This window comes from Sarcophilus harrisii, chromosome 3, assembly GCF_902635505.1.
Source record: "Sarcophilus harrisii chromosome 3, mSarHar1.11, whole genome shotgun sequence".
Classification (NCBI taxonomy): Eukaryota; Metazoa; Chordata; class Mammalia; order Dasyuromorphia; family Dasyuridae; genus Sarcophilus; species Sarcophilus harrisii.
The window spans coordinates 260776530-260800540 of record NC_045428.1 but is presented as its reverse complement, the minus strand read 5'-3'; the positions used below and the strand labels follow the sequence as shown (position 1 = coordinate 260800540).

Below are 24011 nucleotides of genomic sequence, written 5' to 3'. Positions count from 1 at the left end.
CTTCTACTTTTTAGGTAAGTGATCAAACATTGATTCCCTGGCTCATATATTATATTCTTGGACTTTCTTTTCTTTGGCAACTATTTCTTTCCTTTTTTGTCCCTTTCTCCCTTCCATATCTGACTCAACTTCCTCTTGTGCTCTAGATAAAGGAGTTTATCTACATGAAGGTACTTTAACTGCAGATATATGTTGGTAGTTAGATGTATAGCTAAAGAAGCAAAATACATTTTAGCCTAAAAATTTATATTAGCAGATGTTTAAGTCCTTACCAGAATTCCATATTAATGAACCATGTTTTATTGAAAAAACCAAAATGGGTTAAAAAAAAAACCTAAAGTGACGAGTATTTTGCTCTTAGATGAGAATTATATGAGAAGGCATGAAGGCTTTTTCTGGAGGAAGCCCATCTTCTATAAAAGTTTTAAGGGTCTAAAAGCTAGGGCTGAAGTTCAACCTCTAAATTTCAGTCATCCATTTTTATAGGACAATAAGATGAGGTTCTAAGTACTAAAAGAGGCTCTCTGAGGTCATCTAGTTCAACTCTCTTCAGTATATAGATGAGGAAACTGAAGTCAAGAAAGGTTAAGTTACCAAGGTCACAGTACATATCAGAGATGGGGTTTGAATTCTGATCCTTTAAATTAGTGAAAATATACACCACTATTTAAAGTTCTATATAAAGTTTCCTGAGAGGTTCACTCAATGTTAACTAAAAGCTTCATAGAAGTATGGGCCTTTTATCAGTTAGTTCATCTATTGAGAACATGTAGGCCACTGACTATATTTATTTGAATATGTCAAATATTCATGATTTCAACAATGCAAGTAATATTGAAACCTAAGCAAAATATGCATCATCCTGAGGCCATCCTGGTAACATGCCTTTATGATTTTACCCAGGTTATTAATTTAATCATTCATTAAGCATTTATTAAGCACCTGCCCTGTACCAAACACTGTGTTAGATGCTAAAAACATGAAGACATAAAGGAAATACTTTTTGTCCTCAGAGAGCTTACATTATCTTAGGGGAAACTACATGGACACATTTAAATAAACAAATATATCAAAGCATAGAAAGAGAAATGGAATAATCACTAAAGGGCATTAGGAAATACTTTTTAAAGAAAGTAAGATTTTATCTAGAACTTGAGGGAAGACAGGAAAGCCAGAAAGAAAAAATGAAGCAGGAAAATGCAGAGTAGGAAGATAGAATGTTGAGTCTGAGGAAGAGCAGCAAGAAGACCAGTGTCCCTGAAACACAGAAGATGAAAAGGTAGGAGGATGGGTGGCTACAAAGGTCTTTAAAAGCCAAGTTGAGAATTTTACATTTGATTTTGGAGGTGATAGAGAGCCATTGAGGCTGGCTGATAATGAGATAACATAGTTAGACTTGTTCTTTAGGAAGATCAATCTGACAGCTAAGTGGAGCATGGATTTAAGGTAGGGAAACCAATAAGTAGGCTATTGCAATAGTCTAGGCATGAAGTAATGAAGTCTTGGTCCAGGGCTATGGCAATGTTAGAAAGAGGAAGCATATTTGAGAGACTTCATGAAGATAAAATCAACAAATTCAATATGGAAGAATGGAATTTCCTGTTTTTACCAAAGCCACAGCATTTCCACAAGTGGTTTCTTATCAAATTGCTTCTCACTGACAAGTGAATCTTAGGGATCCATCTGTGTTTCCTTATTCTTTTCATTATATATCGCATGGTGTAATGTCTTTCTTACTCACAGATTTAAATTTTCTCTATATTTGGGTGACAGATACTGCTAAGCTTTTTTTTTTCACCTTTAATTTCATCTTCCTTTCAATTCTCTATCACCCTATCTTCCTCATACAGATTCTCCAGGTTCAAGCGTAGTGTACATGCAATCCAACATTCAATCATTTATTAAATAAACCTTTATGAAGGGCAAGAATTCAGAGACTAGAAGTACAAGCACAAAAACAAAACAGTTTCTCCTCTCAGGGTGCTTGCTTACAGTTTATTGGGAGAAAAGAACATATAAAGTCAAATATAAAATATATACAAATTATTTCTTCTGGCAGAAGACATTAGCAACTGAGGGAATCAGGATAGGCTTTTATGTAGGAAGGAGTACTTGAGGTGACTCCTGAGCCCCTCACTAGATGCCTGGAATACCTCACTTTCCTTTATCAAGAACTAATGCCCAGTCCTCCTCTCCTTTCAGTAATTTTTGTTTCACGTAACATTTGGGTGATTTTGACATGCATAATTTCTTCTACTACTGCTTCCTACCTTCAAGGAAGGAAAATTGCTTGGTAGAAACCTCCTATCATTATATACTTCAACAACAATACTATATGATGACCAGTTCTGATGGAACTGGCCATCCTCAGCAATGAGATCAACCAAATCATTTCCAATGGAGCAGTAATGAACTGAACCAGCTACGCCCAGAGAAAGAACTCTGGGTGATGACTAAAAACCATTACATTGAATTCCCAATCCCTATATTTATGCCCACCTGCATTTTTTATTTCCTTCACAAGCTAATTGTACAATATTTCAGAGTCTGATTCTTTTTGTACAGCAAAATAACAGTTTGGTCATGTATACTTATTGTGTATCTAATTTATGTTTTAATATATTTAACATCTACTGGTCATCCTGCCATTTAGGGGAAGGGGTGGGGGGGTAAGAGGTGAAAAATTGGAACAAGAGGTTTGGCAATTGGTAATGCTGTAAAGTTACCCATGCATATAACCTGTAAATAAAAGGCTATTAAATAAAATAAATAAATAAATAAATTGAATGTAAAAAAAATACAATATATATTAAAAAAAAAAAAAAGAAACCTCCTAAACAATTCCAGCCCTATAGTGATGTTCCCATGAAAACTTACTAAATAGAAGCCCTTTAGTCAGGGAACATTCACCAGCACTACTGAACTCATGGTGTTGCCATTATATATGTTGCTTGAATTTCCTTTATGTGAAAATAATTACTGACAACTGTCTCTGAAATAAGTATGTTTTCACTGTGGCTGCATTTTTAAGGCTGGTTTCTAGAAGCCTCTTAGGGCGTAGAAACACTACCTTTCATGAGGTTTGGCATTTGAGGATTTCATCAACATCTCAGGGACCAGCCTTAGCCCTTCTAATTACCTGTCTTCATCATCAGGTCACACTAAGACCACTATATGGTTTTATCCCAAGTGGATAAAAAACTTTCACTCCTTTTCTATTTCTCTATCTCATTAATATTCAACCTCTACTGAACAAACTACAATCATCAACCCCAGCCTATTCCCATATTTTCATCTATATCAACCTCCCTCACCAGAACATCATCAATTCTATTGTGCCTTTTGGAATTCTTGTTTCAAAATGAATAGACTTCCATATGTTTTAAACTACTTTCTTTCTTCTTTTATCTTTTGGCACTCCCTGAAGCCTTGCTTCTTTTAGAATTGATGATGATAAGGGAACTTTCACCCATGTGACTCTGGGCAAGTCATGTAACCCTGTTTTCCTAAATTCCACATCTATAAATGACTTAGAGAAAGAAATGGCAAACCACTTCAATATATTTGCCAAGAGAACACTAATTGGTATTATAAAGAGTCAGACATGACTGAAAACTGAACAACAGCAGCAACATATACATTATATTCTCCTGATAGAATACAAATCTTTGAGGTCAGCGACTGTTTAGTTATTGCTAGGGTTTTATATATACTCAATATTGCTATTTATTGAAATGACCATATTTTACTTTGTCACAAACTATTTCTGTAGGTTCATTAGTTTACTTTATTAAATTTACATGTAGTATGATTTTATCACCTGAATTAACTTGACATTTTTCAAAACTTGTACTGGGAATTCCAAAAAATCAGGGAGAAAAGAAAGAAGTTAGGAAAACATGAAGATAGAAAGCAAGGAAAGAAGGCATAAACCACTTATTAAGTGCCAATTTTGTACCAGGAACTCATTGTTAAGCCATTTATAAATATTATCAAGAAGAACCTCATAACAACTCTGGGAAGTAAGTTTTATTGTTGTCTTCAACTATAAAGTTGAAGAAATTAAGGCTAAGTGACTTGCCTACATCATACTGCTAGTAAATATTTGAAGCTAGATGTGAACTCTATAAAATAGAGAATGTGAAACATCTTCTATTTTTTCATTTATAATTTTTATTGTTTCTTGGTATCTTAGAATATCATTAGCTTCCCTTTGCTCAAATAGTTTTCAAGAAATTATTTTCTTAAGTTTTTGATTCTCCATTTCAAAGTGGATGACATTCTTTTCATAATTTTCTTGATTTTCTTGTCTTGCTCTTATTTTTATAATTTTTCCTTGATCTTTATTATATAATTTTTAAAGTCCTTTTAAACTGTTTTTATGCTTGGGACCATTTGATGTTTCTCATCGGAAAAGGAATGACTTTTAAAATTTCATTATTTTTCTCTGATTATGAACCCAGAATATTTCTATCCCCATAGTAACTATTAATGGTTGGATTCTTTCTCCTTTGCTTGCTTACTCATTGCTTTTATTATTATTATTATTATTATTTTTGTTTTGTTTTTAGTAGTCATTAGTGATAAAGTTCTTGCCCCAAGCCTCGGGTCCTTTTTATTGTTATTTCCTGAAGTCTTGCTGGGCTCTCCTCTCCACTTGTAAGCCACATCTAGGGCCCCCAGCCACATTGTCCTGCAATTTTGATCTTGCTCCCTGTGATCTTTTTTGCCCTGAAAATGAAACCAGGGACTCTGTTCTCCTGCAAGTTCCCTCAGCCAGCAGGATCCCTACCCTCTGCCAGGTATATGCTAATTCCTTTTCCTCTGAAGTAGCAGCCCAAATCAGGGCTTGACTGGTCAGCAGAGCTCTTCTTGGTGTCCTTGACAATGGAAAATTCTTCAATCTATTCAGCCATCCGACCCTCACATTGTTTCTGAGATTAAAATTTGCAGGGCTGAAGCTGTCTCTCAATCCCAGCTATTCCGAATACTGTTGTTTGTTGATTTTGCAGTTGGTCAGGAGGTATCTGCACTTCACTCGGGCCAAATCTCTAGCATTGAAAATCAGGTCTTGGGTCTTTTCAAGGTGTTTTAAGAGAAAAACTGCTTCTTTACCCTTACTTTTATTTATTTCCACTGCTTTAAATTTCCTCTGAAGTGTTCTGTCTTTTATTTGTGAAGGAAATTTGAGCAACTGAAAATTTCTGACCTACTTTGCCATCTTCCCAGAATCCTCCAATATAGTAAATATTTTAATAAATGTTGTGTTACTACTTACCCCAGTAAAATGAGTAAGTGAACAAAAATGAAAATAAAAACTCATGAAAATTGAAAATGTTTTTAGATCCTGGAAAATGTTAAATACCACTGGACCCTTACCAATTTCCTTATTACAATCTTCTTTTAAAAAATACAGACTCCATTTGAATTAGTTTTACAAAAAAGGAAAATATATTTTCCAGTTGAACTAAAGCCAACAATTCCAAGAAAAGCTACACTATCAATACTTGTGGAGATAGAAATTGAAGGAGTAATTATAAGTCAAATGATGATAATGTCCACTTAGCCTCAAAATAGCTCTCAATTTTCTCCAAGAAAAAAAAAAATTGATCTCATTTTCCATAGCCTATTAGAACTATTTTTAAAGTAACTCATTTGAAAAGGAACCAGATGCGGAGAAAACAGAATACTATAGGGGGGCAATCGAAATGTGCTTGTTTGTTGCTAATATTAGTGATTCATTGGAGCAGGTAGGGTGTATTTGGAGGAAGATTTCCTGTCATAGAAATGGCAGTTTTGAATTTAAAGCCAAAAATGCTTTCCCACATTTTTATTTTATGAAAGACTTGATTTCTTTTTAATTTAAAAGGGCTTCAATTCACTATAACACAGACTATTGCATCTTGGTTTCTTTTGGTGATATGTATAATTTGATGGTCATTTTAGCAGCAGCTGCTGCTTCTACTGATTTGCAGCCATAGCAGGGTTGCAGAGGGTTGGTAGGAATGAAATTGGCTACTTGGTTACTTTACATGGTAATTTTCCATTGCTATAAATCATCAATGATATTGTTCTAAATATCTCCCTTAGCATGCAAATCCCACAAGCAGGAAACATTTTAATTACTTCAAGAAAGATGACATAAAATGGAACAGACAATTCACCTTCTGTCCTCTCCCCTCATACCCAAGAATCTGGTTTATGCATATGTATAATCTCAAGACCAAAAACTTGAGGTTCTATATTACATATACCATTCTATCTATTGGAGAGAATTGGTGGAATTCCTAACGTCTTAGAATCTGCTATGGAGGTTAAATAGTTCCAAAAGACAGATGCTTTTTAAGTAGACAGAATTTCCTTCCAAGCAGACAAAGACAACCTCTAACTTTTTTGAGTAAGAAACAAACGTCCTAAGGTGCTTTATGTTCTTCTTTACATGGCTATCTTTCCTTATCACTGCCCTAGGTACCTTAGTCTAGTGCAGAAACCAAACAATAGGATTCGTGACTGATCTTTTAATGCTCTTGTCTGCAGATACCCTTATACTCATGGCCCCATAACAGGACAAAGCCTCCTCAGTGAATCATACAGAAATGTGAAAAATTGGAATGACAGAGTAGGTGAAAAATACAGATTAAATGATATAAAGCTGTGTGAGTAGTCTATTGAGTTAACAGTCAATCTTAACAGTATGCTGTGCTCAGAATAGAATAGAAGGCTTTTTGACTAGATAGCATTTGAAAATCTGCATGGTATTTGAAATCAATTGTCTAAACTACCGAATGCTACAAATTCTCCTCTTTTAACATGGATATTTTATCTGATCATAGTTGTAAAAAATCTCAGAAAAATCAAATTTATAATTTACATAAAAGGAAATAGAAAAATGCATAATGATCATAGACAGGTTGCCACCATGGTTTTAGAAGACATTTTTAGGGAGAAATAAGGCTGCAAAGGGAGAGTGGTTGGCCCCATAATGAGAAGGAAAAGATAAAAGATAACTCAAATAGGATTCATGATTGTGAGCCACAGTTAGGACTTCAGCAATAACTGGAATTCTCAATGGAGGAAATATAGAGAGGAAACCATACAGATTAAGATTTGAAGAAGTTGGCATTTGCTTTGGTAGAAGAGGTATCCACATAAATGGCATCACAAACATGTCAAAAATTCACAAATATATGATATGCCTGTTGATGGATGAGACATTTGCCTTCAAACATTAAAGTTGTTCTTTTAAAACTATTGGAACCTACCATATAAGTTGTGAAAATAATTTTTAATAATTAAAATAGAACATGCATAGTAATGAATCTTGTTCCTTCATTCATTCCAACCATGCTGCCATTGTTAAACACAAATAAACATATGATGGTACTACCATAAATACTCAGATTAAAGTCTCCTGAATAGTTATGAGGAGAAAGCTTCATCATTTGGGAGTTTTATATATATATAATTTTCATAAACAGACAAGTCATTCATTATCTGGCACTTACTTAGCACAGTGTCCAGCACATAGTTGACATTTAATAAACATTTACTGATTAAATGTAATTCAGTTATTAAGATAGATCAAACTGTATATGATATATGTTATAGATAATGCATATTTAAAGAATATTATATATAACATGTAATGTATAAATAACTTATTAAACCTGGGGAGGGCTGGTATGTATCAATATTTGGGTATATGCAAAATAGTGAAAGGCAAAAACCTGCAGAGAAGAAGAGGCTAAACAAGTACAAATAAAAAACATTGAAATCCATTGGGGTGAGACCAGTTGGAAAACTAGTTGCAGGAACAGAGATATAACCCAGGAGATCAGTATTAAACCAAGAGACAAGATATGAGGTATGTTAGAAGAACTAATTGACTTAATCTGGTTTCTTTGTTGTTGTTGTGATGGTGGTAGTGTTGTAGTCATGTCTCACTCTTCCAACTCATTTTACATATAAGGAAACTGAGGCAAGCATGGTTTGGTGACTCCTTTAGTTCACACAGCTAGGTAATGTCTGGAGCAAGATTTGAACTCGGGTCTTCCTGATTTCAGGGCTGGCACAGCGGATAGAACTCCAGCCCTGAAATCAGGAAGACCTGAGTTCAAATATACAGAAGGATATATAACTTGCTTTGTATTTGTTTGCTTATTGTCTCCCCTATTCAATTATAAGTTCTTTGGAAATAGGTGTTTTCCTCTTTTGTATCCTTAGCACAGTACTTGACACACAGTAGGCACTTGAAAGTATCCAAAGCTTTCTACAGCTTTGCTATTTTTATGGTGGCTACTTTTATTTCTTGACCTTGCTCTGTGCTAAAATGCTTGTATAGTTTGAGTCAGGTATACAAATATTGAAGAAAACCTAAAAAATTATCACTTTTATTTTAAATGAGTCAGATAGATGGTATAACAGGACACTGAATTTGCAGTAAGGAAGAAGAGTTCAAAAACTGTCTTAGTAACTTTACTAGCTATGTGACCTAAGGCAAGCACTTAGCTGCATTTAGCCTCAGTTTCCTGACCTATAAACTGGGGATGATTTGGGGACCTCATAGAAGTGTGAGAATCAAATGAGTGAACATATGTATATTAGCTATTATTATTATTATTATTATTATTATTATGAAAAGGTATTCACCAGTGATTGAGTTGATTATTTCATGATCCCAAATAATTTGTCATTACTGAATATTTAAATAATAACTACAGATGCTTCTCAATGTCTTCAGCTGGCCCTTGGTACTCACATATATACATAACTATGGATTATCAAATTTGGGGGATAAATTATGTGACATTTGCATATGTTATATACAATGCTTAATTAGTATTTAATCATTTTATGGAACATTGTCCCCTCAGGTAAAATATTTCTCTAAAAGCTTTAGCTCTTTAAGTCCAAATTCTAACTCAATGTGACTTCAGGTTGATAGGAGCTACATATAACTGTCCAGGAAGGAATTTATTATAAAAACTGTACCATAATGGAGAGAACAGCTATTATTTTCTTGTTTCAAATAAATGCACTTAAGATTTTTGTGCTTTCAAGTTAAAATGAGCTGTCATTTTGTTTAATACCCCAAATCCTCCTCTTTGTCATGTCTAACTTCAGATATAGCTCAAAGAAGGAAAATACAACAATAACTCTGAAATTTAACAGTGTAACTACTAACTAGAATTCTAATTTTACCAGCAAAGAAGCAGTCACCTAAGGAAAGCCTGAATTTTGTGGATCTACTTCACAATTCTCTTAGCCACTCACTCATTTCTCAGTTATAATATAATCCTCTTTAGTTAATACAATTTTCACCCAACCTTTTAGATTATTAAGATATTAGCCAATTGTCACTTAGTCAATATATACATAATTTGCTTTGGATAATGGATGGGAAGATAGAAAAGAACCAGAAAACCCATTTTGATTCTTTGTATCATTAGATCATTGATATAGAATTGGATGGAATTTTGTTATCAATGAACTAACAGTAACATTAGGGAGAATTATATTCAATAATGTCTATTTGTCAAGATTGTCTGCAAATGCTTTTGCTTACTTGTTCTTCTGTAATCCCTTTTCATTATAGTGCCTTCCTTCTGTTATTTTTTTATTCCTTCTATATATAACTTGCTTTGTATTTATTTGCTTATTTGTCTCTCCCTTTCAATTATAAGTTCTTTGGAAATAGGTATTTTCCTATTTTGTATCTTTAGCACTTAGCACAGTATCTGACAACACAGTAGGCACTTAATAAATATTTATTGATAAGTTGTTTTCACATACTAAAGTCACCTAAAGAGTCCTGATCCCCAATTGGGACTGGCTCCATAAGAACCATGTAAGATTTCCTGTGTCTAAGGGAGAAATACTGTCACATGTATTAGAGTCCCTCCTTAAAAGTGTCTCACACCTGGATTTTCTTTTTGCTTTGGCCATATTCAGATATTGGGGATTTCTTAATCCATGAATATTTGATTGGAATAAAATGGCTTTTTCTTTTTCTTTTCTTTCTTTCTTTTTTTGTATTTGGGTCTTCTGTACTTCTGTTTGTTTTTAATTTTTAAAACAGCAAGATTATTTTAGGAATTTTAGGAATGACTTTAAGCTATTTTGACTTATAAATGCTCAAATAAACTATAAAAGATATATGAAGAAAGATACTATTTTAATTCAGAGAAAGAACTGATAATAGAAGTATGTACAAAATAATTTTACATATATATTTATATATCCATATATATGTTTATATAGATACCTATATTATACATACACACATATATAAAATATGAATATACTTATTTGTATCTAATAGTCATCTCTAGGGCTGGGGAAGGAAAGAAAAAATACATTATAACTTTATTATGTATTTTAAAAATTAGCAAGTTGTACATAATAGATAAGCAATTTCATGTGCAATCATTATTTTATTATATTATTTTAAGGAAATCCTTGTTTTATTCTGTAAATTAAAAATAAAATAAATTTTAAGTATAAAACTTGATTCTGACTCATAGCTTTGTGATTGCCATTGGTACTTGTTTCTTTGGCCTGAGGCACATATGACTTCTGGACAGTTCATCTAATTCATAATCACTGGATCTATCTTTCCCACCTATTCTAGGACCACCAGCTGTCATATCTCTTTCCTTCCTCCCTCCCTCTCTTTCCCTTCCTTCCTTCCTTCCCTCCTTTTTTTGCCTTGTTATTGTTCTTAGTCTATAATCCATTTCAAGTCTGAGATTCCCTGATTCCATCTTTTGCCAGTTCTATTGTCAGCCACCCTACAATTCCATCATATAAAATGTGAAGCCTCTGTTCCTACATTAGCTCCTACCTTGCTTTATGAATTGACACTTAAGCCCTCATATAGGTAACAAATAAGATGCCACCTCAATACTCAATATTCATTCACTGTTTAAACAGTGATCCTTTGGCAGAGCGAAAGATATGCAATCTCATGACAGTGTCATCATAAAGTCATCAACCAGATGGCAACTCTTGAAGTTTAATCCTTGGAGGCTTCCCACAGTAATCTTCAATATCCATCAAATATTACACAATTCATAAATTCATATCTACTTCATGAAAATTAGATTGCAGTATTTCATATTTCTGGAATTATGTTTTAGCAACACGGCTTCCATGAGGCAGAAGTTCAGGGAAACCAGATATTTGCTTAAATGGGTTACAAGGTGAAAAATCTGGACTAAAAGTGCAGATTCTTTTGCTAACAGGGACTTCTCTTTAGAAATATATGGATTATTTGCTTTGGTGCATTTTCATTCTGTAACTCATCTGAATCGGAGGGTGATACAGGGGAAAGGAAAATTTCGAGGTCAGTCTCTATGATATAAAAAGTTCATCTTCTATACTTTACCACCATGTCCAGCATGACTTATACCTCTAGGAAAAATGATGTCAGAAACATTTGCACAGGGTTAATAATCGCCTCATTCAAAGAATCAAAATTTTGCATAAAGCAAACTTTGTGTAGAATCAAAAATTAGAGGTTTGGATAATAGTGAGTGATGTTTCTACCTGAATTATATGTAAAATTCTCTTTTATTGAGTATAAGCTATCTAGTGACGGAAAGTTACTTCTGACTAGGTGCCCGTTTTTCATGGGTGATACTGGTTGAACAATATTTTGGTTTGTACCCACAAAGCTTTTTTTTAAGACTCCATTTGACACACAAAATATCTCTTTTCAAATGCCATTTATTATTTCTGGATTATATTTTTTTTGTCTTTTCACTTGCAAATTTAGATTCTTTGAAATTCCTTACAAGTTGTACTGTCTGCATCACAGATGTAGTGTTTATATTCATCCTTCCTCCCAACCAATATAGCTTTCTTGGCTATGGACTGAGAAATTCTTTAAACATTTCTAAAATAATATGATGGCTGAATGCTAATTGGATTAATCATAATGTTTGATTGACTAGATCAAGAACATACCTTTACCTCATCCTGACTTTTGGACCAAGAGGCTTCTATCTATTATTCTAAGTCTCATCAAATTTTATGCTCTTACTTTCTTTAAAATACATCAGAAAATATTGTTCCAATATTATTAAAGGCCAAATTTATTACCCATATAGCTAGGTAGTACAGTTGATAAAAGTGTTGGATTTAGAGTTAGCAAAATTTTAGTTTAGTCCTGCCTCAGACTCTTGTACAAACTTCTCCAAGTAATTTAGCTGCTCTCAATCTTAATTTCTTCATCCCCAAAATGGCAATAATAATAGAACCCATTTAATAGAACTGTTATCAGGACAAAATTAGGTGACATATAAAATATTTGTAAATCTTAATATGCTATATAAATGCTAGTTACTAAGTTTGGAATATTGTCAACTTTTGTTCAGTATGCTCTATGAAAAATTTATCCTGATTCTAGTTAACTATATAGTTTCCTAGTATTACTCACATCTTTAGAACCTTGATATCTACAATTATTTAAGGATTTAAATGCTCACTTCTCTTTTAAGGCTACAAATTCAACTGCAAAAGGAAAGATAAATAATAACGAAATGTGGTTTGCTTAAAAAACGTTCTCTCATATCTTTGAGAAAAAAATCTACACTCAAGATTTTTTTAAACTAGGAAGAGTTCTTGTTGAAAGCATTCTGATTATATAGGTTTTTACTGTTCAGGTTAGACATCAATTCATTACTGAAAGCTATTTTTATAGCCAACCACTAAAACTGTGAATCATGCTGTATAAATCTATACCCCAAATTTACTGAATTAGATGACTATTTAAAGCAGTAAAATCTAAGATTCAGTTTTATATTGTTGAATTTTAAATGAGAAACATAAAATTTTAAGATGGGGAAACTTTAATTACTTTGATATTATGATTGAGTTTTCTGATATAATCAAAACCAAAAATAAATGAGATTTGTTTTCTTTCGTGTTTAATTAAGGTTTATAAGGAGAAGGTCAGACAAGTCAGTGAAAACTATACAAGGCTTTGAAATTTATTCAAAATAGTTGAACATTTACACTCCATCATAATTTTATTATAAATATGTACAGCTATCTTTTATAGCATTATGTATTTAGATAGAGTAATGGAATGAAAAACTATTATTTTTCTGGGAGTTTAGGGATCTTTTAACCAACTTCTTCATTTTCTGTGTGAGATAAGATTAAATGACTTGCTAAAGGTCACATAGAACACTTAGTACTAAAATGGGGTCTGTCTTTTTTTCATTATAACCTGTAACCACAGTACAATTCAATGCTCTTCTGAACAGAACAGTAGTGCAACTTTTTTTTTGAGGCAATTGGGATTAAGTGACTTTCCTAGGACTATACAGCTAGGAAATGTTAAGTGTCTGAGGTCATATTTGAACTCAGGTCCTCCTGACTGCAGGGCTGGTGCTCTATCCACTGTGTCACCTGGCTGCCCCAGTGCAACATTTGCTAGAAAAAAATAAATTAACAGTAGAGAGTTTTTATCTTCTCCTCTATCTTTTCTATAAGGAGGCAACTTGGTGGTATCATAGTGAATAGAATGCTGGGTCTGGAGTTAGGAAGGCTTATCTCCCCGAGTCCAAATCTGACCTTAAACTTTTATTTTCTGTATGATCCTGGACAAGTCATTTAACCCTTAAGTCAATTTCCTCATTTGTAAAATGAGCCAGACAGTATATTTGCCAAGAAAATCAAGAAAACATGATTAAAATGACTGAAGAACAACACTTTACTATTATTATTTTACTATTGTATGACAAATTTGAAGACAGCAATCATCTTTATTTATAGAAGTTGCAAATACTCAGCTAAGTCACAAATTCTCCTTGATGTTGACCCATAAATAACTTTTTCAATGATTGTAAACCTTCTGTGAACGGTGACTAGACATTTCTTTCTACTGGAGTTATGTGTTAATAAAAGAAGTAAATACATATTAGAGCCCCTCCCCTAAAAGAAAATGACCAAATCCTCTGTGGTATAACATTTGGATGTAATCAGAAGAAGTAATGCGAGTTTGACAGGAATGTGAGTTTGAAGAGGTACTGGAAAAAGTATCTAGTATTTACATATCTTAGTATGTAGAAAGAAGGGTGGCTTAGGACAGATATATCTAGTTGCTATGTTAACTTCAATCCCCAATATTTGATTCACTAATAAATTTCTGTACTTTAGTTTGATCTTCTATATAGTCTCCATTTAAAAAAAAAAAGATCATATTTCCTTTATAAACTGCCAGATGAGTTTTCTGATATATGTAAATATTAAACAATCAAGAAGAAGCTGTATTCCCAGGGCCTATTTATTATGCCTCATTTTTTTCAGGCCATTAGATGACATAGTGGATAGTATGCCAGATGGAAAACCAAGAAAACTCATCTTCCTGAGTTCAAATCTGACACTTACTAGATGTGTGACTTTGGCAAATCATTTAACTCTGTTTGCCTCAGTTTCCCCATCTGTAAAATGAGTTTAAGAAGAAAATAATGAACCACTTCAGCATTTTTGCCAAGAAAATCCCAAATGGGGTCATGAAGAGCTAAACATGATTTGAACAAATGGACAATTGCTTAACACAGAGTTCTGTGGAGCTAGTAACTAAAACTTTGGAGCCTACAGGTAAAGCAGGAACCTTAAGATCTTCTTTCTTGTCTCAAATCCCATAAACATTTTTATACCTTCAATCTAGCCAGGTCATTCTAAGGTCAGTAAAAAATATTTTATTAATATAATATATAATATAATAAATAATAAACAATTACTAATCATATGTGATGTTCAAAGACAGGAAGCAAAACATAGTATATATATTTTCCTTATACATTCTTCTCTCTGAAAGCACCTCCAATATCATACTAATGATACTCTTCTACACTGCCATTTTCTGTAGGAAATATTATATATACAAATGGTAAGAGACAGAATTCAAGTCTAGATACTCTGAACATCCAGATTTCTTTACAATATAGGATGAATAAGAGGAAATACGATTCTCAAAACATCCTTCATCATTTTATCTCATGTACTTGGGGAATACTATATTGGAGAAAACAAGAATGGTACTATGCCCAAATGCAGTTTTCCTATAAAACAAAATTTTCAAAATATTGATAGGAAGATGTGGTTCTATCAAGAAACTTAAGGATAGTAATTCAGATATTGTTTTGACTATAATTGAATTAAATGACCTATTTTATAATTGAATCTTTTGAGGTTTTTGAATTCTAATTCTGCCACTAACTAGATGTGTGACATTAGGAAAGTCACTTTATATTTTTGGGCTTCAATTTTCTTATTTGTAAAATGATGACTGAAGAAAACAATCTCCAAGGTCCATTTAGGCTTTAAAGTTCTGAATTCATTTAATCATGATTTAATGTTCTCAAGTTCCTAGATAATCAGGGCAGGGTATATAAATACAGTCATAGTACCACAAAAAATCCCATTGTGCAAAAATTTCCAACAAATCTTTCTGGTTTTCCACTTATTCTAATATTCTTAGCCAAAAAAATCATACCTTTTATTAATGTCAGCCCAAGAGCCATTGATATTATCTGTTATCATTTGTACTTTTCTGGTATCATCTGTTGAATAATCTCGGAGAAGTTTTCTTGCCAAGTCATTTGCCACATCCACATTTATCTGCCACTGACGTAGTTCTTTTGCCAATTGCTGCAAGAAGAGAATCATAATTAAGATTACTTGATGCAAGTCATCTAGGCATATCTGCATCTGCTTTCTAGAGTCCTTAAAGTACCTCTTTAATACCTTGTAGATTACAACTTTAGACTTGTTTTATAACCTATATAGTAAGTTAGGCTGTCATGACAAAAATAGATAACCAAATTCCCATCATAAAATCTAACAATCTAGTTTTTTTTTCAATAAAGACAAAAAAATTCAAATAGTCTGTTACTCAGAATTAAACATGTGAATAACAAGAATATGTACTTAACTTTTTAAATTTTCTAATATTGAACCAAAAAAAAAAAAAAAAAGCTGAACAAAATCCATTTAAAAATACATTGCCAAACTTGATTTTTGACATTATGACATATACCAAGATCTGAACAAAAGTCAGATTATCTATTTGCTGTATTTCTTTTTCTCTTCATTAACTGGCCAAATTGTTTAAGTAATTAGTGCCATCTACTGGAAAAGAACTAAATATGCATACAAACATTGTTGAATAAAAATAATTATAATATTCATTTATGTATATTGTTTTGTGGTTTTTATTTTTTTTTGAGATCAGTTTGCACATATATACCTACAAAAAATTGATCTGTACCAAGATATAGTATGCTGTAGGAAGATAGAAGGCTGATCTTGGAGTTGGGAAGACCTGGATTCAAGTCTTAGCAATCAATCTTTTTTTAAGCCATGTGATCACTTATAAAGCACTTAAGTGGCACTTTGAGTGCCTCAGGCAACTTGAAAATGTCACTATAAATAGAGGGAATTGCTGTGCCAGGAGTTCCCTAAATGGATGAACAAAACAAGACAAATATGATTTCAGTTCCTAATGGAAAGCAGGAATATAAATTCAAGTAATATAGTATGTAGTTTTCCTTCATTCGTCTTCTGAAACTCAGGGTAAAGTAGAGCAAATCTTGGATTTATCATTCTAAGATTCAGCTCGGCCTTATACTACCTTGTGACCTCTAGTTAAATCCTTTAAATGACTTAGGCTTCAGAATTCTCATCTGTAAAATAAAGGAGTTGAACCAAATGACTTCTAAAGTCTTTTTAAACTGTAATTCTATGATCCCTGTGACAAAGAAGATCAAGACATATATTGTGCTACAAAATTTATTTAACTAATTAAAATAACAGATATCCAAAAAGAGAATACAATAAATCACTGACTTGTATGGATTGGCTCAAAATCAACTACAGATCTCCATTATAGTAGGTTTTAAGGAATTTTAGATTTTCAAAGCTGACCAAACTCACTTGTAAGTCACTTATCAACCTACAACTTAGATGTTCTTATCACCCTGAATACTTTAGCAACGTAGGGGTCTGATGGAATAGTGTCATTTAAATTTTCCATCTTTCTTAGGAATTATTGTAAGTTCTCCTTATTTTATTAAATATTATTTACTAAATAACATGGAGAAATATCCTTTTCTAAAAGTAGTTATTCATGGACTTTATTAACAAATGAAAGCAATAATAAATCAAAGATACATATGACTTTTAATAAAATTTTAATTATAGGGAAAGTACATTGTCAGTGACCTACAATTATGAACACAATGCTCCATAACTGTTTTTTGTGTGAATGGAAATGCTGACATATATATTCAAGTTTCTTAAGAATTTTTAACATTTTTCCTTGAGTTAAATTCAATATTTAAGAAAATAAGCCAGAGTAGTCTATTTTCTTTGTCCTCTCTGGGAATAGTTTTTCAAAAATGTACTGTATTGCCAGTACTAAAAAATTCTTCAACAAATTCTCTTTATAAGATAATACAAGACAGTTTGGTGAGAAAGGTCTCATCTTGATTTCTCCTTCTCTGACCTCACACATTCAATGTAGATCTCTATATACCACATATAAAAGACATATCCTATACCTAATCTTATTGGAGATTGTTTTTTAGCTGTCTTCAAACTTCTAGCACAAACTGCTTTTCTGTATATTTAATTTGGTTTGTAAAGGAATAGTATTCATAATCTTTGTGGTAGGGCAAAGATAAAGAGGTATTACATACATGTTATGCAATTATAACATTTGTTTACAAAGCCATACAGAAGCCATATGGACAATTATCTTCATTTTAACAACTTAGAAACCAGGAGTGATAGCTGTAACTATTGTTCTATAACTTGCTTCTCTCTGTGGATTTAGGAAGTTTGTGAGTTTAATTAGGATAAATGAGGATTTTAAAGATAAAGTATGGAGAGGACAGTGAGAAAGATTAGAACTTCTTTCTTGTTAGAATAGTCTTTACTATCATTTGATGAATTAACATAATGAGAATTTTATGCACAATAAATCTGGAGTGAGGATCACATCATAAGTGATAACTTCAGAAAAGGTGAAGAGGCTGCTTTACTGTTATGCCTATAGAGAAGTCAGAGGATAGGGAAATCTTCTTTCTTAATGGGTTTAACTTTTTATGTTTTTAATCTTTTAATTTAATCTTTTTTTCCTTACAAAGGAGATGATGAAAATTAAAAAAAATACCATTTGTTGCTCTGAATGAACTAAGTGCTGTGGGACAATATTTCCATTCAAGTGAATAGGATATTGTATTGAGAAGTACAAATCATTCTGCCTGTGAATTTTTCTATACTCAAAATATTATGAATGGTTATATGTATCTTTGTTTCCTTTTTTAAACAAGTGAAGTCATCTGGTGATATAGTGATGTCACTTGCCCTTTGTTCTTGAAGAGGACCATGACATCAAGGAGGGAATGCCATGATATGCAGGTGAACTGGATTTAGGTGAGGGAGGGCTGAGCAAGGCCACCTGCTTCACTTTCCCTTCCAGAGCCATTTGGATCCACTGGCAAGATATAGATCAGGATGACTGGAAATGACCCTGTATGAAATGGACAACTTCAGCTTTTTAAAAATAAGGTCTTCAACAAGTCTCAGTCTGACTGAGGCTATACCTATTCAGTGATTAAGGCTAGGTAGTCATTGAGGCAAAGAATCTCCTCTTTCATCTAGTCCTCTCTCCCCCCCTCAAAAAAAAAAAAAAGATCAAGATGAATAAATAAATAAAAGGATGATTCTGGGAGGGGTATATACTCAGTTTCTGGCCAAAGTAGAAATGACTATTCTTTACATTCAATTTGAATTAATAAGGATGCAAACAATATTTTGAGGTATTAGTTAAGAAAAAAAGAAACAAACTTGAAAATGGTTTAGAAAGAATTTTCTTCAGTCATTTAGAAAGAAAGAACTAGGAAAAAAGTATGGTTTCCTCCACTAGTCTCTGTGAGGTTTACATTCTATAGAGTTCAAATAAGGATATAAAGATAAGCAGTTGTGTGACTATCAAGTAGAAAAGATTGCTTTGAATGAATATTAGCCCTCAAATATAAACATTCAATAATAAGAGTGGGTACAGTCAAAACTGTTATATAGACCCAAAACACAAGCTTTTTGGATACAAGATCTGGGTAGATATGACCTCCCCCCCAAAAGTACTTCTCTAACTTTTAGGAGGTGAGATTGATCTTCTGAGGATGACATAATGTATAAGGCTAAGTTCAAACAAAGTAAATGCAATTAACTTCCTCACAGAAGTGACTCATCAAAATCAGTCTTATAGTTAAAATATCCTGTTATTTTCTATGACTATTTAATTATTTATTTCATTGTTAATGAATTAGAAATTCAGTTATTTTAATATTTATTTAATCCTAAGTGATTAAGAGATTTAACATGGAGATATGAATAACTACTAATGGGGAAGTTTTCTCTAGTTCATTAAATAATGATGAAAACTGCAGAGAGCTCAATTGATTGAAAGGCTAAACTTTTTTTTAATTAACAAAAAATAAATAAATTTAGCCCTGAATTACCCTATGGTTTAGGATAATAAGAATAACTATGGAAGCAAATTCAATAGCAAACAGAGATGATTTCTAAGTCAATCAATCAATAAACATTTATTTAATACTGACTATGTGCCAAGTACTGTGTTAACATTGATAATGATAATCTTTATGCTCTCTGAAAGATCTGATTGTGGCTTCTCAAAATCAAGTGAACCTGTTCAGAATCTCTCAAAAAATTTGAAGAACCAGAGGAAAGCCTACCACACGCTGCGTTTATTCTCTATGGAGGATTTATGGGAAAACATAGATAAGAATCATACAGAATGAGAGGTCTTAAACTCAAAATTTAAAAATCACAAAAACTCAAATGTTAGAAAGGATTTCAAGTCTATCCAATCTAACCCATACCTGAATAAGAATATACTCTACAACAAACTATCTGCCTACCTAGTGTTTCCATTTATTACTCTTCATCCTGCTCTCCAGATCCAAAGAGAATATTTCTGATTCCTACTTAACATGCGTGATTTTAAAATACTTTAAAATTATATCTTCTCTGGGGATTCCTTTCTCCAGGCTAAATATTATCAATATGCTCTCCAACTCTTTTCTGTATTGAATGTCCTTTTTTTTTTTAATAGCATCCATTTTATCAGTACCTGTCAAATGAGGACCTGACTTTGACTTCTGTCTCTGTCACTTAGTAGATCTTTGACTTTAGCAAGTCACCTCCTAGGCCAGGTTTCCTCATTTGTAAAATTTCTTATTACTTTAACATTTTATTATTATATCATTCTATAAAGCATGCAGCAGTAGCCACACATATTAGTATAGAGAATACTCACAATCATGAATTTAAGTATTGTGTTTTTTAGATCTTTAAAAATTAGTAATGTATATGGTATATATGTTAAATTTACAATTAGAACATTTGATTAATTAAAACTATGTTGAGTCATAGTTTGTTATTTTTATATAAATATAACCAATTAATTCAGATAAACTTAGTTATCAATACAGTAAAATAAATATTGCTAAGTTATATCATGTATGAGCAAGGTGACACAAGATCTTATCTTCGATGACACATTGAGCCTACAGCTAATATGAGTTTTATGATTCAAAATCATAAACTGAATTTCTATTTGGTACATTCGAATTTCTATCCTGATGTCCCCTACATTATTTCCTAGTATCTTATCTTCCTCACTCTACTCCCCATGCACCAAAAGACCATCCAGATTTAGCTCTGTCTATGAGAGCCCTAATCTCTCAAATAGCTTTCTTCTCCAAGTCAAAACTCTCAAGAGGATGGTTTCAGCTAACAGGAAAGAAAAAAAAATACTATTTGATTTTATTATTAAAGGAATTCACCTTAGGGTATGAATACAAATAGGTACAGTCTCCCCAAGAATGTTTGCATTTTAAAATAAGAACTTGTTAGCTCAAATTAATTTATAATTAGCACAGTATATGAGAGCAATATTTTTGTTCTGCCACCTTCCCCCTCTTTGGTATCTTACTTTCTGAACAGCTGGCACTCCCTCGTTAATGCATACAAATTCATATGAGTAATGAAAGTTAAGAAAAATTTAACGAACTTAACATTAACAAATATATCTACTTGCTTAAAAACAAAAACCATGAAATTAATAACATATTTTCTTTATTAATATGATTGGCAATTTTTAAAAAGCATGCCAATGAGAATAATGATCTTGAGAACTACCATGACTCTTAATTGTTATTTGTCCTTTTCTGATAAAGGGAATCAGCTGTCCGGTGCCAAACAAATCTATAAATCAAAATTGAAAAACATGAATAGAAAAATGTGCTAGAGTTTTCAGAGGACTATGAAGGAAACAGTAACTGGCAAGATAAATTAGGCACTTGTTAGCAAAAAGGTAGTTAAGTGAGTGAAGCCTGACTTCACATCATCACTTTTTTGGCATGCTTTAATGCTTGAATAGCAAAAATGCCCATGAATATATTTTCCCCCTAGGTTTGTGTTCACATTGAAAGTTAGTTTTTATAACTAAGGAAATCCTGACTGGGAGTTAACCTTCACTGAATAATGCCAAGATTTTTCAAGGATGAAAGACAGATTAAAAAAAAATCAAACAAATTCCACCCAGCCTTGAATAACACCTGAAAGGTTAAGGTCCTTATTGGACCATTAAGGAAGTTTTAAACGAACACGTTATTCGTTCGTGTAAAAAAAAAACAACAACAAAAAAAAAAAACTCCTTTTGTAAAAAACAAACAAATCCTCTTCTCCACAAATAAAATAACCTTCTTTCTGCAGCATTTCGGACCAAACAAAGGTCATTGTCACTATGAACAATTATCCTGCCTTAAGGTACTTAGCACTTTGAAATTTTTACTTCCAAACTTCTCAAGGATAACTTAATGGTAACACACCAATATTTTAATGGATCTTCTGTAAATTAAAATTATCTAGTATGGAATATTTTTCCTATTCACTTTAATATTAAACTATTGGATCTCTAACATTACTAAACAACTGTTTTTAAAACTTAGAAAGATAAATACATCAGAATATTGAAAAACACTAAATTAAGACAAAGTCTTTGTAACATAACATTGAGAGAAGAAACAAGTGCCCCTTCAGAATCCTATGCCTTCAAGGATCATAAAAGAATAGATAAAAGTAAGATAAACATAAGTATCTGAGGATGCTTTTGTTTTACTCTGGTGAACTTAAGGGAGGAAAGGCAATGAAGGAAAAAAAGTTACACTAGAGATAGAATGAAGAACCCAGTTGAAATGTACTATTTCTTATAATTGGGCCATGTAAGTGGAATAAATAGTATATGAAATTTATTCATATAACATATGACAGAAGCCATTCCCCAAGAGATAAATGGTCAAAGGATATGAGTTTTCAAAAGAAAAGCAATTTTATATATGTAACCATATAAAATGCTTCAAATCACCAATAATAAGAGAATGAAAATTACTGAGATTTTCACACCCATTTGTTAGAGGAGCTGTGGGAAGATAGGTACAGAAATGTACTGTGGATAGAGCTACGAAGTGGTGCAGTTATTTTGTAAAGCAATTTGCATGCATTTCCTAATAGTCACTTAATTATGCATATCCTTTGACCAAATCATTACTATTAGTCATGAACCCCAATTATACAAAATATGAAAATTACCTATATGTACAAAATATTCATAGTATCATTTTTTGTTGTGATATTTAATTGGATCATCAATTGGGAAATGGCTGAGCAAATAAATTACTGTATTTGAAAATAATGGAACATTATTGTGCTGTAGAAATATCAAAAGGAAAAAATTAAGAAAAAAATTTGGGATGATCTGTATAAAATGATGCAAAATAAAATGAGTAGAACCAAGAGAACAATTTGTATAATCTCTATGACAATGAAAAGAAAAAAATAACTGAAATATTTAGGAACTCTTATCAGTGTAATGACCAACCTTGACTCTAGAGGACCAATGATGCTTTCCACATTTAAACAGAGATGAGAAAAGAGTAGAACAAAATGAAACATAATTTTAAAAATATGTAGCCAATGTGTAGATTTTGTTTGAGTATGCTTATTTTTAACAAAGAGTTTTCTTTTTGTGGGGTTGGGGGATGGATGGGTTGGGAAATAGTTAATAATAGGGATGCAAAGGAAAATAAAAGAAGTACATCAATGAAGCATTAAAAAAAATTACAGCTCAGAACAGAACAGATGGAGGTTCAGAGGGAAATATAGATAAGTAGGCCAGCTTTGGAACCAACAAATTAAATGTATTTTATATTTTTTGAAAAACAAGCTGTACATAATAGAGGTTTATAGCTTCTGGTAAAATCATCTTCCATTTCCTGGATAGAAAACTGTTGATGTCGGTTGTTTATTGTCAAAATAAGAATAACAAAAACTAAAAATTGTTAAGATTTAAAAAAAAAACCCCAAAACAAAAACAGCCTAAGATCTGGTAGTTGAAAGTACAGGGGAGCTTTCAATCTATTTGATCAGCAGCCCAGTGGCAAAACTAGAGAAGATAATCAATTTTGCTCCAAGGTTACATAGCTTGTTAATGGGAGGGACAAGATTAAAATCTAGTTCTTAAAACTCTAACTTTAGTGTTCAAAGAAAGGTAAAAATGATTTATTTATATCAATGAAATATTAATAAAATTGATAACATTTTGTCTCATTAAATTTTTAAAAATAAAGGCTATTTCCTTTGATATAAAAAGATGGAAATCTTACCAGATGGAATAAGTAAGTTTCTATGCAATATCTTAGAGCATATATTTGGTTTATTTAAAAAATCTCCAGAACTAAACAATTTAGGCTTTAGTATGAATTAATGGTCTGTAAACTTTTACTACAAAAAATATTATTCTTTCATTCTCATGTGAATTAAAATGACCTATAAAACTTCTCTAGGGTTTTATATAATGGAAATATTGAGATAACTATAAGAAAGCTGTTTCAAGAGTATAGACTCTC

The 24011-nt window shown here is 32.2% G+C and overlaps 1 protein-coding gene across 10 annotated transcripts in view; it reads right to left on the bottom strand.

The window, feature by feature from the left end:
* The window catches only part of DMD (dystrophin), a 2285006-nt gene that overhangs the window by 536142 nt on the left and 1724853 nt on the right, over nucleotides 1–24011 (bottom strand). For all 10 annotated transcript variants that reach the window (XM_031963631.1, XM_031963630.1, XM_031963635.1 and 7 more), the window contains one exon: nucleotides 15509–15663. In XM_031963631.1, the coding sequence (XP_031819491.1) occupies nucleotides 15509–15663 (155 nt within the window). The remainder of the gene's footprint in view (nucleotides 1–15508; nucleotides 15664–24011) is intronic.